Raw genomic sequence first — 14,565 nt, forward strand, 5'->3', positions numbered from 1 at the left:
TGCACCACTGCTCCAGGTCATAATTACTACGACCACTAGGTGGCATCTGTCACTCAAACGTAACTACATGTTGTTTTTGGGCAGCTGACATCACGACCTATTGTGTCATTTTTCTTGGGAGGACGACATTTACTAAAGTGCAGCTGAGGCTGATGAGAACGTCATTAGTTTTGGAGGTATTCAGTCATAAACCAAAGTATTGAACAAATTGAAATTTTGGCCTGATGATCGTGATAGATAAAAAGTCAAGAGATCACCAAAGATATTACATTTCTTTTTGAGGGGAACATGTATGTCTGTACCAAATTTAATGTCAAAAACAATTTCATTTTTGTGCTAATCAATCTAGTAAGTGATGCTTTCTTCTGTGAACACCTCAACACTTGAGCCCCTTCAACCATTTAGCACTTTGTTGATTGTTGCACTATTCTCTTGTTGTTACGCACTTGTCTACTTCTGTTCTTGCTTACTTTATAATTTAAAAAACCAACAACAACCTTCTGTCTAGCACTCTTTCTCATTGCATTTGTACCTGATCAGCTACTTGAGAATTTACACCTCTAATGTTTGACTTTCTTTCTTCGATTGTAAGTCACTTTGGATAAAAGTGTCTGCCAAGTGAAAAAATGTAAATGTAGTAGATATTGAGATATGTCATATGGATACATGACCACTGCTGGTGGTGCTAGATATCTAGAAGATATCACCAAAGTTATAACAATTCATCCTGAGGGGAACATGAATGTCTGTATGACATTTTAATGGCAATCCAACAATTATTTGTTGAGATATTCCACTTAAAACCACAAATGTGAACCTCAATAGCAACGCTAGAGGAAACGTAAGGGGTTCACCAAAGTTATTAGGATTCATCCTCTGGGGAACATGAATGTATGAACAAAATGTCATGGCAATCCATCCAGTTGCTGTTCAAATACTTCAGTCTGGACCAACCGCCTAACTGACAGACCAATCTGTATCCATAGAGCCACTGCTAGCTAAAAAAGCTCTGAGAAATTGGTATTTATACCTTAAATGACATCTGGTTATTACTGCGAGACTTGCAGTTTTTGAAATATGTTATCTCAGACAATGAGGTGGGAAAGCCAAAGCAGAGAAGAGAGTGAAATATATATCTATCACTAGATTACAAAACAGTCAAAGAAGAAGCGGGGAGGCGGTGGGATGTTTTTTTTTCTAGCAACAAATGTTGGTTTTAAAATCTGGCAGACATGAATGCACAGTGTGATATTCGCAGAGCACAGAGCGCTGCTTGTGCTGCTTCCCGGTGCCAGAGTGATTTTGTCGAGGTTCTTGGAAAGCTCTGGGGAATCTGGGCAGCTGCCATCAAACCAACCAAAAACTGTGTCAAAGGAGAGGTGGAGCAATAAATTGTTCACGTTATTACAGGGAGTTCCTCCAGAGTGTATAACAGCTTCAGTTTCAGAGGCTGCTAGAAGAGGAGGAGGAGGAGGAGGAAGTGCAGAGGTTGTGTATCACACTGTCTTTCACCCCATATGTCAACCCTAAATTGTGCGTGTGTGTGGTCTGTCGTAAGCTACTTTTGGGGACAAATTTCAGACTTAGGACCAGTTAATTGGGAACGGCTTGTCCAGTTGGCGACAAAAGCTGTGTCCTCAATTGGGAAAAAGCTGATTTTTGGGTCAGTGGTTAAGATTAAGGTTAGGGTTAAGGGGGGGTTAGGGTTAGGGTTAGCCAAGTAGTGGTCATGGTTAGGGTCTATGCTAGTCTATATAATGTCCCCAAAAGTGACCATGGTCTGATATGTGTGTGTGTGTTCCTGAATGTATACTGACATCACACTCTATTTCAGAGCCCCTGCACAGAGTACTGTAACACGCTTCGACAAGACATTCCCTCCCCTTCATGCAGAGTGCAAGACTCTGAATCTTTCATGACCCTTCGGATGACGTATTTCCTTTTAAAGGCTGCACTTACTTTCTGGCATACAATATATACAGTAGCAGCATAAAAGCTTACAGGAAATGATGGTCATACTCATGCATTAGGAGTCAATTAGCTCTAGGCACTGACAATTATTTTCATTATTGATGAATCTGTCCAGTATTTTCTCCATTATTCGTTTGGTCTACAAAATGTTGTCTGAAAAATGTCCAAGGTGACATCCTCAAATGTCTTTTTTTGTCCTGACCTACAGTCCAAAACCCAAAGATGTTCAGTTTACCAGCATAGAAGACTAAAGAAAATAGAAAATATATGCATTTGAGAAGCTGAAATCAGAGAATTTGGACAGTTTTTCTTAAAAAACGACTCAAAAAGATTAATCAGTTATCAAAATAGTTGGCAATGAATTTCCTGTTGATCGACTAATCAATTAATTGCCTAATCACTGCAGCTCTAAATAGCTCCCTATGCATGAAATTGACATTGCACAATCGACAGCCAGGATGTAGTAGAGTTGGACACAATTAGTTGGTTAATTGACAGAAAAACAGTAATTATTTTGTTTTTTTTTAAGCAAAAAATCAACAGTTTTACTTCCTTCATGTGAGGATTTGCTGCTTTTCTCTGTTTTATATTGCTGTAACCTGAATATCTTTGGGTTTTTGACCAATAAAAAGGCCTTTAAAGACGTCACCTTGGGCTCTGGGGAAACTGGGACATTAATTTACTATGTTCTGACAAGTTTATAGACTAAAAGATTAATTGATTACTTGAGCAGATGATCCATTGTCAAAGCAGCAACGAGGTGATTAAGTACCATCTTTCTCTCAAACGTTGCCAGACATGCTACTGGACGCCGTACAATTTTGACACCTATTTCCACTCAAACTCATCCCTCAACAACTCAGTGAAGCACCTTCCCACACAGATATCAGCCTCTCCAATCAAATAAATTACAAACTAACTGCCTAAGCGCTCATTGATCGTCTCTGAAGGCATTTTCCTTGGAGTCCACTCACCAAGTCTTTAGACGTGCCCAGTCTCTTCAGCCCGTCCAGGGGCAGGAGGTCAGCTGAGTCCTTGTGTGTGAACTGGGTGGCCTGCTTCAGACGCCTCTGCTGGTGCAGGATGGCTTTATCCCGGATGACTAGCTCACCTTTCTTCGCCTCACTCATGGTCTCAGACTATGAAGCAGTTTTAATGGGTGTTTTTTTTTCTATAGTAAGAGCAGCAGCAGCAGGATCTCTTGTTAGACAGTAAGAGAGAGAGAGAGAGTTGATGTCTGTGTTCCCACGATGCTGTATAGGTCCTCTTTAAAGATCCTTAGCAACAGAATAAACCTGCAAATTTTTGCCTCTTCCACCCTGCTTTGCCCTTTCTGAAATGCTGCTGCTGCTGCTGCTGCTGCTGCTGCTGTCCTTCCCTCAGGGCTCTCTCTCTCTCTCTCTCTGTCTGTCTGTGCAGTCCTTGGCATGTATTTGTCTCAGCAGGTTTAGGAGCTATATTCCTGTCCTGGATGCTGATGCTCCTCTGGTGTAGACATGCATCATCTTCCTCAGGATGTCAAGATCGGTTCTGTCTCTCACACACAGAGGGCTGTGCGAGGCTGTTGGGTAGGTGTGACTGAGAGTGAGTGAGTGTGTTTTTTTTTTTTTTTCCCCTCCCCTCAGTGCCGTCTGTCCTTGGACCTCTCTCTCTCTCTCTCTCTCTCTCTCTCTCTCTCTCTCTCTCTCTCTCTCTCTCTTCCCCCCCTCTCTCTGAGCCCTCCTCTTTCCGTCACACACTCGACACAGACGCATGCTCACTTCCGAATACAGCTCACATTTTCTCAGTTTGACTCTCAGAAAAGGAAGCATAAAGGGGAAAAAAAAGCAAACACTCTTAATTATTAATGAAGAAAAAATAAGGAGTGATGCACTGTGTCAAAACCAATAGTGTTGGTAATGCTGAAGTAAAAAAAAACAGGTGCTCTTCAAGGATAAGGATCGATAAAAAACAAAAATAAAAGGTTAATCCATGATTTAATGAAGGATCTTTAACTTATAAATAAAGCCTCCACCAATACCATAGACTTTCATTATAGGTAAGCTGGACAGTCATTGTGTTTTACATTCTCACTCTTAATTATTAAACCTTCTCACTCCACTGCAGTGTCATCTAAACGCTGAGTGAAACGGTTATCCTTTAACATCAGATCATCTTGTCTATCTAGTTATTAAAAGTGATGTTGCAGCACACTCAGTATCTCGTTTCTAATCCTGATAGTTTGCCAACATTAGTCCCTCGAAGCGGTGATTGGCCTCAGCTGCCCCGCTGTGGAGGTGTGAGAGATATCACTGTGATCTGACCCCTTACAGAGGATCAATCTGGACCGCTGATGGCCACAATTGATTTCCTCTGCCTCCCCTGTGGCAGCTACCGTGAATTAAAGAATGCAATTTCTACCATCCGTCCGTCCATCCGTCCATCCGTCCAACAAAAACCTATGAATAATCACATCTTTCCGTGTTCATGACCTCCACATGATGACACATTTTTTATAACAGTGATGATTCAGCCTACAGGTATGGGAGGTGTCATACAATACAATAAACTGTGCTCGTGTCCTCACTGTCGAGCCATATCTGGAATGGAATTGCATTTTAAACACTGAACAGATTTAATATCGAATTGAAAGAGTTTTGATATGTATTATTAAAGGAGGGAGTCCTTGTGAAGGTGAAGTGGAAAATGTGCCTGCTGAGATATCAGTTTGTTGTTTTGTTTTGTTTTTTTTAAAGCATATGCTGCCCCCTGCTGGTCATTTTTCTTGGATTTTGCAGCCTGAACTGAATCAAATTCTGCCAAACATGCTGTATATTTTGTATCTCTAAAAGATACACAGCTCTGGAGGTGTGGAGTCTGTCACAGTTCATAGAAAAGAGAGATATCTTTTGAGAATGTTCTTTATGGAAGGTGTATTCTGATGCTGATGCTGATCACACTCTGGATACAGAAATTCTAAAAGAGACTTATTTTAATGATTTGGGATGTGGGATGATGCTATTTTGATAGTGGAAAAATAATTTAAGTCATTTGTCAAATGTTTCCTCGCTCCAGTTTCTCAAACATGAGGATTTTGCTGCTTTTCTGTTTTATATCACTGTAAACTGAATATTTTGGGGGGGGGTTTGACTGTTGATCTGACAAAACAAGCAGTTTAAAGACATCACCTCGGCCTCTGGGACATTTCATAGACAAAATATTCAATCCAATCATCGGTAAATCAATAGATAATGAAATTCACAATTTTTCAAATCTGTCTTAATACAGTTAGGAGCCCAAATGAACATTGACATGTTTTTCTTGCTGTAATCATTCCTCCTGTTCATACGGACCATTAGAAGATCTCTTCATAATGCACAATGTAAGTGATGGGAGACAAAATCCACAGTCCTCCTTCTGTGCAAATATGTATTTAGAAGTTTATTTGAAGTTAATATGAAGCTTCAGTGTCCAAATGAGTCAAATCAAGTCAATATCTATTCTATCTATTGCTATACTTCCCCTGCAGCTGAACTGGAAAACATTGTGGACACACAGAGGGAAAATTTTACTAAAAAAACTAACTGTGGAAAATATTCATTTTATTTGATTAACTCAAGTCTACTGAGACTTCTGTGGTATTAGACTCTAAATAAACTTGTTTACTTACCACTTACCTCCTAAAAAATAAAATTTTCCATCTGAAATGTAGTGTAGGCGAAGTAACACAACCTCAAAATTGTACTATACTTTCTGTAACTTTCCGCCACTTTTCATTTGCCTGATGCTATAACTTTCCCAGCTCCAGAAAAATCAGGAGCAGGGGATTCAGACTCCCTACAGGGGGCAACAGCAGGCATCCAATCGGGGTCTGAGGGGGAGCATGAATATAGATTATCTGGGTGGTTTGTACCAAGCTTTTCCTGGGAAGGAACAGAGCGCAGTAACCTCCAGAGAGAGGGCTCGCTCTGGGGTCATACTCCCGGTCACATGGACTGACAACGAGGCAGATACTGTGGGAAGATGTCACATCAAACATTATATACATCTTACAGCCTGTCCTCTCAGTGAATGTTGAAAAAAAAACCCTCAAAAGACACAAGTGGAATGAGGATCAATGACACAAAACAGACCCCTGAACATCATCTTTATTGTCATGGCCTAATTTTCCAAAGTGTCAAACATATGAGTAACGCAGAGAGAAGCTTTAATCCACCAAATAAAACATCGTTAAGTGTTGTATTTACTCAAAACTCCCAAGAGTTTCAGAAAATAATCTCTATTTGAGGCGTGTATTTTCATGTCTGCATACACTAATTATTCAACCGAAGAACTGAAAATCTGCTTCTAGCACAGAGGAAAAATAAAACACAGCAGTTTTGGTCAGTTGCTGGCAATGTAACAAAGTCTTGCTTTTTGTGCTTTTTTTTTTTTTTATTATTATTATTTTTATTTGTATCAAATTCCTAACTGAGGTTGCAGAAGGCACATGTGCATCGTTTCATTTCATGGAATTGCGCATTAAGCTTTGCTTAGTGTATCTCTGAAAAATAAAACAAATGTGCAAATAACACATGAGCCAATAACTTTCAAATCCCATGAAACTGGCAGTGTAAAACCAAAGCCATTTTTCATGATTATCTGCTATGTACAGTACACAAAGACAAGAATGTGTTTTGTTTCTGAGATAATTTAAGGTTGGTAGTGAATTAAGGATAAATATGTAATGTGTCAATGCCATATTTGGAGTGTAAACATCAGGAATATTGCGGCCTATAGATGTAGAAGCATGCTGTTATGATGCTGTTGATCTACAGGCCATGGCAATTCATCAGTGTCATACTTGTCAATGTAGCTTTTGTATTTGCATCCACAGCAGTATGTACAATGGTAGTGCGTTTTCTGAGGCACAGAGGTCACGAGGCGTTCAACCTGGCAACCACACACTGTTCCCACTAATCCCACAGAGCCACATTCTGTGCAAGAACAAGCAAGCCACGCTCTGGCCAATATTAATGCTGTACGGGCTTCACTTTCCCTGTTAGTGTCCCCTGAAGTTCTTCCCATCAGCCCCGACGATCATAGCGTGTTAGGGAGGTAAAGCGAACACAGCAGCATGTTCTGTCCCAGAGCCGGGAAGCGCCTGAAGGCCTCCCAGGCGTCGGAGAAGATGTTATACTTGAGAAAGACGCGGTGCTCCAGGCTGGTGGGCAGGCTGACGTCCCGGCTCATGATGTAGATGCCGTCGTTGTGAAGCGTGCACGTCAGGTTCAGGCCCGACTTGGACGTGTTCTCCTTCAGCTGGATCCACTCCCCGGTGGTGACGTTGTAGGACTGCACCGTCAGCACGTCCTCCGTCTGGCTGGGACGCCGCTGCCGCCGACCGGGCTCCAGCTCGTGGGTGTAGCCACCCACCAGGTAGATGGTGTCCTCCACTGAGAGCATCTGCTGCTTGCGGATGTGCGACGAACAGGATCGAAACACCGTCCAGGTGTCAGAGGTGGGGCAGTAACAGAGGAGGTTTGTGTTCCTGTCTGTCAGACACAGAAAAAAAAGTTAATCTCAAACAAGCAGAAGTGATAGGTTTTCTTTTTTTACCACCAACTTGTAAAAAATATAGCAGCAAGAAGTACCGCAACACCCACTAATGCCAAAGCCCTTCAAATTAAAGTTATATAAGCAATAATACACAACAAGGTGTCCTGATAACAAACACAGAAACAGAAGCAAAGAACGCTGCAGTGCCGAGCAGTGATAGTGGTAATTTGCTGTTTTTGTTGTTGACTGGTGCAGCAAGATATAACCACTAAAAATACAGTTTATAGGATTATTAGAGGACGATGGGATGATCTTCCAGCAGCAGGTCGGCACAGAAAAATGGCCTCCAAACCAACTGTATGGAAAAGAGTTTTGAGACTCAAGTTGGATTTAAATGTTCAGTCAACATTGTTATAACAACTTTTTGTGTTATTCCTTTATTTTTCCTGCATGACATTTTTCATTTGAACCTTTTCGACCCCCAAAAATTAAGCAATGTTTACTAGTGACACCCTAATCACAGATTACAGTATGTCTAATATGGACAATGATTGGTGGGCGGTTTAACCAGAGTGACTTTTTCCAGCCTGGTGAAGATCCTGTGAGGTCGAAACCAGTCTGCGTTTTAACAATATGTCTAACTAAATAAAGGCTTTTAATACAACCTCTCTCCTTGCTCTGCCTGTCTTATTTTACCAGCCATAACAAGGGTAAAGGTGTCAAGTATTTCACAAGAACGAAGCAAAAATTAGAGAAAAGTCTGAAAAAACTCTACATAATTTTGTGGAGGAGATATATGTTTTTCTTTCTTATCCCTTTAATCATCTTGTGACCCCTCAGATGCATCTAGGGACCCCTTGACTCCTGACTCCCCAAGTTTGTACATAATACCATGATAATGAGTTTTATCAACTTCAGGATGTAAAAGTTAATTAGTTTTGATAGTTAGTTAGTTGAACTTTATTTAATCAGAAAGTCTCATTGACATCAAAATCTCTTTTACATCAGAAACCTGAGAACACAATGCATATAAACAAAATATCAGTAGAGCTTTCAATTCCCTCAGAGGAATAAGTGTCTAACTTCACTTTGTTTTGCAGTTCATTCCAGTAGTGAGGTGCGTAGCAGCTCAAACCAGTCTTCCCCAGTTCAGAGTTGGTATGAAAGAACTTTTAAAACTAAGTCATGGTTAGTCAGTTTGAATTAAATATCTCAGGTAAACATCAGGTATGCTGACACCTTCTGCATGTGGGTGATGATCATCCAGCTTTAATTGCATTAGCTGTCATGACTTGAATGTGAACTGTGGTAAATGGCATCCAGTGGTTTAAGGTTGTTGGCAGCAGTTCAGTGTATCTCCAGAATAATTCAGTGTAATTTCTTATTAGATAAATAAATGATTAATAGACTGCATTTATGTCACACTACAATCTGAGAACAGAACAATTCACATTCACCTACGCAGACACACTAACACACCGGTAACAGTGGAGCATTTATTACTTCAATATCAACCAAACTATACTCGACCTCTCGCAGTGTATCCACCCATGACGTAGATCATTCCCTGGCACTCACAGGCGGAGAACTCAGCCAACGGGTCGGGCATTGAGGACACACAGGTCCACCAGTCCTGCTCCGGGCTGTAACACTCCACCGTGCCCAGACACTGGCCTCCTACAGCGTACAGCTTCCCCTGAACCGCCAGCAGCTTGAAATTGGACCTGAAAGAGAAAAACATGACAGCTGACATAGGACTGATTTGTGAGAGGACATGTGAACATCTATTTTAGAGCTGCAATGATTAGTCAATTAGTTGGAAACTATTAAAGAACCCCTGACATGTATTAAGACATATGAGAATACTCTGCTTGGAACTATAATGTGCATCTGACTCTGCACATCAGCGTGCAAAATTAACTTTTTTGTCCACTGGCCAAATGTCTAGTGAATGTTCATATTTTACCAGCAACTCAATAGATTATCATTGTTTTTTTGGCTGGTGAGTGAAGCAAATCTACCAACCATGTTTTGCATATTTTACCTGCATTTGGCTGGTGGCTGCTGCTAATTTTGTGCCCTTCTGCAAAGACATCATTCTGCACAGTGAAGCTCAAACTTTTAATTGTAGGAACAAGAAGAAAAAACATTTCTGAGAGGAGGGAGACTTTAACTTGATCTCCAACTATTTTGATAATCGATTCATCGTTTTAAGAGGAAAATGTCCAAAATCTGATTTCAGCTTCTAAAATGTGAATATTTTCTGGTTTCTTTAGTCTTCTATGACAGTAAACTGAATATTTTGGGGTTGTGGACTGTTGGTCTGGACAAAACAAGACATTTGAAGACATCACATGATGACATTTCATCAATTAATCAAGAAAATAATTGATACTGACAACAATCGTTGCAGCCCTAATGTGCACATGCATTTCACCTCTTCTGGTTGAGCGGAGCCACCTGGTTCCACTCGTTCCTACAGGGGTTGTAGCAGTGCACTGCAGAGATCTCCTGGCTCGTCATCCTGTATCCACCCACTATGAACAGGTAGTTGTCCAGGACAGCTGAGCCGTACCCTCTGACGTTGATCATGTCTGGAGGCAGGTTGTTTGCGAGCGGCTTCCAGCGCTGCTCCACCTCTCCGTACCTCAGCATGGACCAGGGTTCATCCTGGTCTGGCACGTCCAGGGACAAGCAGGTGAAGTCCCCGATGGCCACCAGGGTGGCGGTGCCTTTCATGCGCATCTCTTTCACTTGCTCTCTGACAGCAGAGGGCAGGCTGCTGAACTCTGGACGCCTCAGCATGGGGTGATAGTAGCAGGTCATGTACTTGAGGCAGGCGTTACGCAGATCATGAGTGCCGTACACTTCAGAGAGGCTGTACAGCTCCACGCAGTTGTCCTGCCGGATCTCTGAGGTGAGGAGCTTGAGGATGGAAGTGACCTGCAGGAAGGAGGCGGTCTCAATCAGGTCCTCTAGAGTCTCGTTGACAACCTGCACCTTGGAGGTGTTGATGAACTCCAGGACCAGCTCCAGGCCGGGGACGCTGAGCCCCTGCAGCTGCACACAGTCCTCCGTGGACTCCCGCATGCCCGAGTTGTACAATGCGCGGAAGTAGTCGCTCTTCTCTATTAGCTTCTTTTTATTCACCTCGAAGATTTTGTCATCCATGACGATGGCGATAATCTGGTCAGATGACATGGTGGAAGCTTGGTGTTTTTTCTTGTCTTTCTTTTCTACTGGTGGTTTTGTTATTGCTTGCCCTACGGAGTAACTCACCGTTTACATTTCACCGGCGAGGGAGGTCTGTGGCCGGGCTATATATGGTAATGTTCAGCCCATAGATCGCCATGGAGCAAGCTAGAGAAGAGCTGCTGCAGCTATAAAGTAGCCCAAAGAGCATTTTCCTCGCTGTAGCATTCCTCCACAGTCCGAGAAAAAGTTTCTCCTGTTTTTTAAAGTTGTTGGTTACATAATGTAAATTATTTCGGACACTGGCAGTAACATTTTCCATTGCATTTTATAAACCTTTAGCAGGACGGTCAGCTGCCGAGCTGTCAGATTTTAACTGTTTTGGTTCTGTGCTCTTTGCGTCATTTCCGGGTCCTCTTCTTCTTCTGTTGCTGCTGCTGCTGCTGCTTCCTCTTCTTCTGGTTTTATAGGCTTTCGGGTGCATTACCGCCACCCACTGATCTGGAGTCTTTATTTCTACCAAACAAAGAATTACAATCAAAACAATAAACAAAATAGTCATAATGAAATAAATAAAAGGGAACTAAATGAAAATAAAAATAAACAAATAACTATTACTAATATTTCTTAGATTCTATTCATTAATCTTGTTGATCTTAAATACTCTAGTAGGAGTTTCCTATACTTGTCACCTTTTTAGATTATTACTGATAGCAGTAAATCATTTAAAGTTGTCATTTAAATCACAACTTTCGCTTCTAACTTGCTGATATTTACATTTATGTGACTACTCCCACTCTTTAAAGCCCTTTTCTCTGCTTTATCCGCCTTCCCATTCCCATCAATTCCAGTATGAGCAGGGACCCAGTATGAGCAGGGTGAATTCTGAATAATGACTCAAGTATTTCAAACATAAATCCTCTAAATACCTGGAGTTGCAAAATTTTACAGTCATTAATGCTGCGCACAACTCTGATGCATTTCCAGGTCTAAAACTTCTTCACAGATATATATTTGCAGAGCTGCTGTGTTTTGCTGCTACCTGCTGGTATATAGACTAATAACTCCTCATCCCATTTGACTTTATTCTATTATTTGACAACATTTTCTTTTTTTGAGCATTTAATTTATTCATTTTCCACATACAATAAAGCAAAACAGACAACAAGAAGAAAAAACACAAAAACAGAGATAAATACAAGAACGTTGGACAGTTTTAGACCCCCCATGTTTAATGAAAATGACACTTAGACAGGATCCATGAGCAAAGATTACAAGTAGGGTTATTTTCATGATTGATTAATCTGTTGACTATTTTCTCAATTAATCGATTAGTTGTTTGGTCACTGTTTCCCAAAGCCTAAGATGACGTCCTCAAATGTTTTGTTTTGACCACAACTGAAAGATATTCAATTAACTGTCATAAAAGACTAAAGAAACCAGAAAATATTAACATTTAAGAAGCTGGAATCAGAGAATTTTAATTTTTTCTTTAAAAAAAGACTCAAACTGACTCAATTAATTGATTAATCGTTGCAGCTCTAATTAAAAGAATAAATATTAGACGATGACAACAGCTGTACTACACAGGAAATGTACACAAGTTATTTGCGCTTAAGGGAAAAAAATTAGAATCAGGTCAGAGTCAACTCATGTATAAAATGTATCATCAAGCTGCTGGGAAGTAAAGGTTCTCCACATAATCAATAAAGGGAAACTAGGTTCTGTGAGCCTTTCAGATCTCATCTTCTCAATTTGTAGACACATCATGACCTCCTTGATCCATCATAGAAAAGAGGGGAGACAGTCAGCCTTTCCATGACAACATATTTTCTCATATAAAATCAAACAAACCCAAGAAGAAAAAGAAAACAAATAACAACAAAAACAAATACACACGTCATGAGAGACGGACCTGCACAGACAAAAATAAAATCTAATCAAAGAATTAAATAAAACAAACTATAAATAACATGCAACACAAGGTGTTAATGCATTAAATTGAAGCATAAAGCATCATGATAACAGCAGTAAATGGTGTGCCTATGCTACTTAATAGACTTAATAACAGACAATATTTATACATTTGAATAAATTTTATTCATACAGCTCTTTTAAAAGCCACTCAAACTCAGCTTTTACACAGTATATCAACAGTAAAATATGAAATACATCCACTCATCTCGACTAATTACACCTGTTTTTAAAAAAATATATTGAATTACAGTCGAATACTGACGTCTTTCTGCAGCACAAACAACATTATCAGATGGTTGCATATTTATCAGTATTATACTTCATCAAAGTGTGGAAAATATTGCTAGTTTTGCTTTAAACACCAGTGAGAGTGTACTATGTAAATTAACAACAATTTAAAATGCACCACATTAGTTTTTCAGCATCATTTACATACTAACTGTCAACTCACTAAGCACTGATGTGGTGATTTGATGCCTTGATGTCTAAAGTTGATTGAAAAGTCAACATTTTTTTGGACCTCTGGGTATATTTTCATAGTTTTTTCAGCACATTTTAAATAATTATATTTCAACATATAGTTTGACTTTCTTCACAGTGAGATATGGTCATTTACATGCTGTTGAAACAATGCTTATATGTTACCCAGATGTTTAAAAAAAAACTTTAAATCTGTCAGTTGCATCTCTTGACCTGCAAATGTTTAAAGGAAAGAATGTCTCAAATTTCACAGTTCATCAGGCATGTGATCTAACTTCAGAAAGATGGTGAATCACCGGGTTTTAAAACCAGCTTTGTTGTCATTAAACATTTCTGCATTCTTTGCTCCTCACGCTCCACAGAAACATGACTCATGAGGGAAGTGTAAGCCCGATGAGTGTCCTAAAAGAACATGCAGTGCTCTCCTGTCAACACCGTCAGTTTGCAAGTGCGATCGCAGGGTTTTACGCAGAGATTTTATGATGTTTTCATGCCAATGAGCCCCAGCTGAGAGGTGTTACGTGAGCCTTTGTTTCAGGCGAAGCGATTACACTGGACAGTGAAAGGCAGAAATGTTCCATATGCATCATTTTATCCTCCTTCTAGTTCATTATTGTGCTTTTGTTGTCTTTTAAATGTTGCACTTTGAATTGCCTTTGTGTCTTTTTTGTTGCCCTGTCTTTAATATTCATTTGAAATCTTCATTTTCTCGCATGGTGACTCAGTCAGTCAGTAAAACCTGCTGTTTAAGAGCCATTGTTCTGAGTCCACTGGCTTTATTATTTAAATTTGGAAAATTGTAATCATTAAATAAAGACCAAACATTTAAAAAGAATCTAAAAACAATCAGTATAAGTGTGTGTGGAAGTTCTGGTGACAAATGACAGTGACTAAAGATCGACACAATTGTTATATACATATCTGAATGTGGATTTATATTTCAATGTAATACAAAATTCTTTTTCCTGCACCCTTCTTTTAATCTAAACTATAATATCTTGCATGTGACGTGTTACTTTTAGGCTCATCCTCATCTATCAGAGTTATAATAAGCTCAGCAGCCAGCAAGCCTGTTGTCCATCTCTAGCTGTCAATCAAGATAACCGTGTGTTATCACACTCGTGGCGTCACTGAGTGAGTGAGAGTTTTAGCAGCGAGATGAGTGAAAGCACCGAGAATGAACCGGAGTCAGACAGGCAGCGGTGCTTTCACAATGACGGCAGACATAATGCTGGTTGTGTAATAAAAGACACAAGTAGAGCAGAGTGTAAAAACACAGCTTATATTTAATTTGTTTGTGGATACATCAGTCTGTTGTTGGCCTGGAAAAAAAAGTACATTAGTCATCCATCCCTGACATAAGTGCAGTACTTGAGTTAATGTACTTGGCTGTGTTCCACCACTGTAATTAAATTAGGCTAATAGTAA

The 14,565-nt window shown here is 40.1% G+C and overlaps 2 protein-coding genes across 2 annotated transcripts in view; both read right to left on the reverse strand.

Moving 5' to 3' along the window:
• Positions 1–3,565, reverse strand: part of nrip2 (nuclear receptor interacting protein 2) — a 33,596-nt gene extending 30,031 nt beyond the window's left edge. Inside the window, exon 1 of the mRNA XM_042404076.1 lies at positions 2,946–3,565. Coding sequence (XP_042260010.1) covers positions 2,946–3,101 — 156 coding nt within the window. The 5' untranslated portion in view covers positions 3,102–3,565. The remainder of the gene's footprint in view (positions 1–2,945) is intronic.
• Positions 3,566–6,082: 2,517 nt separating this feature from the next.
• On the reverse strand, positions 6,083–11,113 carry klhl42 (kelch-like family, member 42). The gene is made up of 3 exons (XM_042403368.1): positions 9,926–11,113; positions 9,019–9,212; positions 6,083–7,484 (listed from the first exon to the last, which is right to left on the reverse strand). The coding sequence occupies exons 1-3, from the start codon at positions 10,687–10,689 to the stop codon at positions 7,030–7,032; spliced, it is 1,413 nt and encodes a 470-aa protein (XP_042259302.1). The 5' UTR covers positions 10,690–11,113; the 3' UTR covers positions 6,083–7,029.
• Between the last annotated feature and the right edge of the window lie 3,452 nt (positions 11,114–14,565).

The sequence above is a fragment of the Thunnus maccoyii genome, chromosome 23 (genome assembly GCF_910596095.1).
Source record: "Thunnus maccoyii chromosome 23, fThuMac1.1, whole genome shotgun sequence".
NCBI lineage: Eukaryota > Metazoa > Chordata > Actinopteri > Scombriformes > Scombridae > Thunnus > Thunnus maccoyii.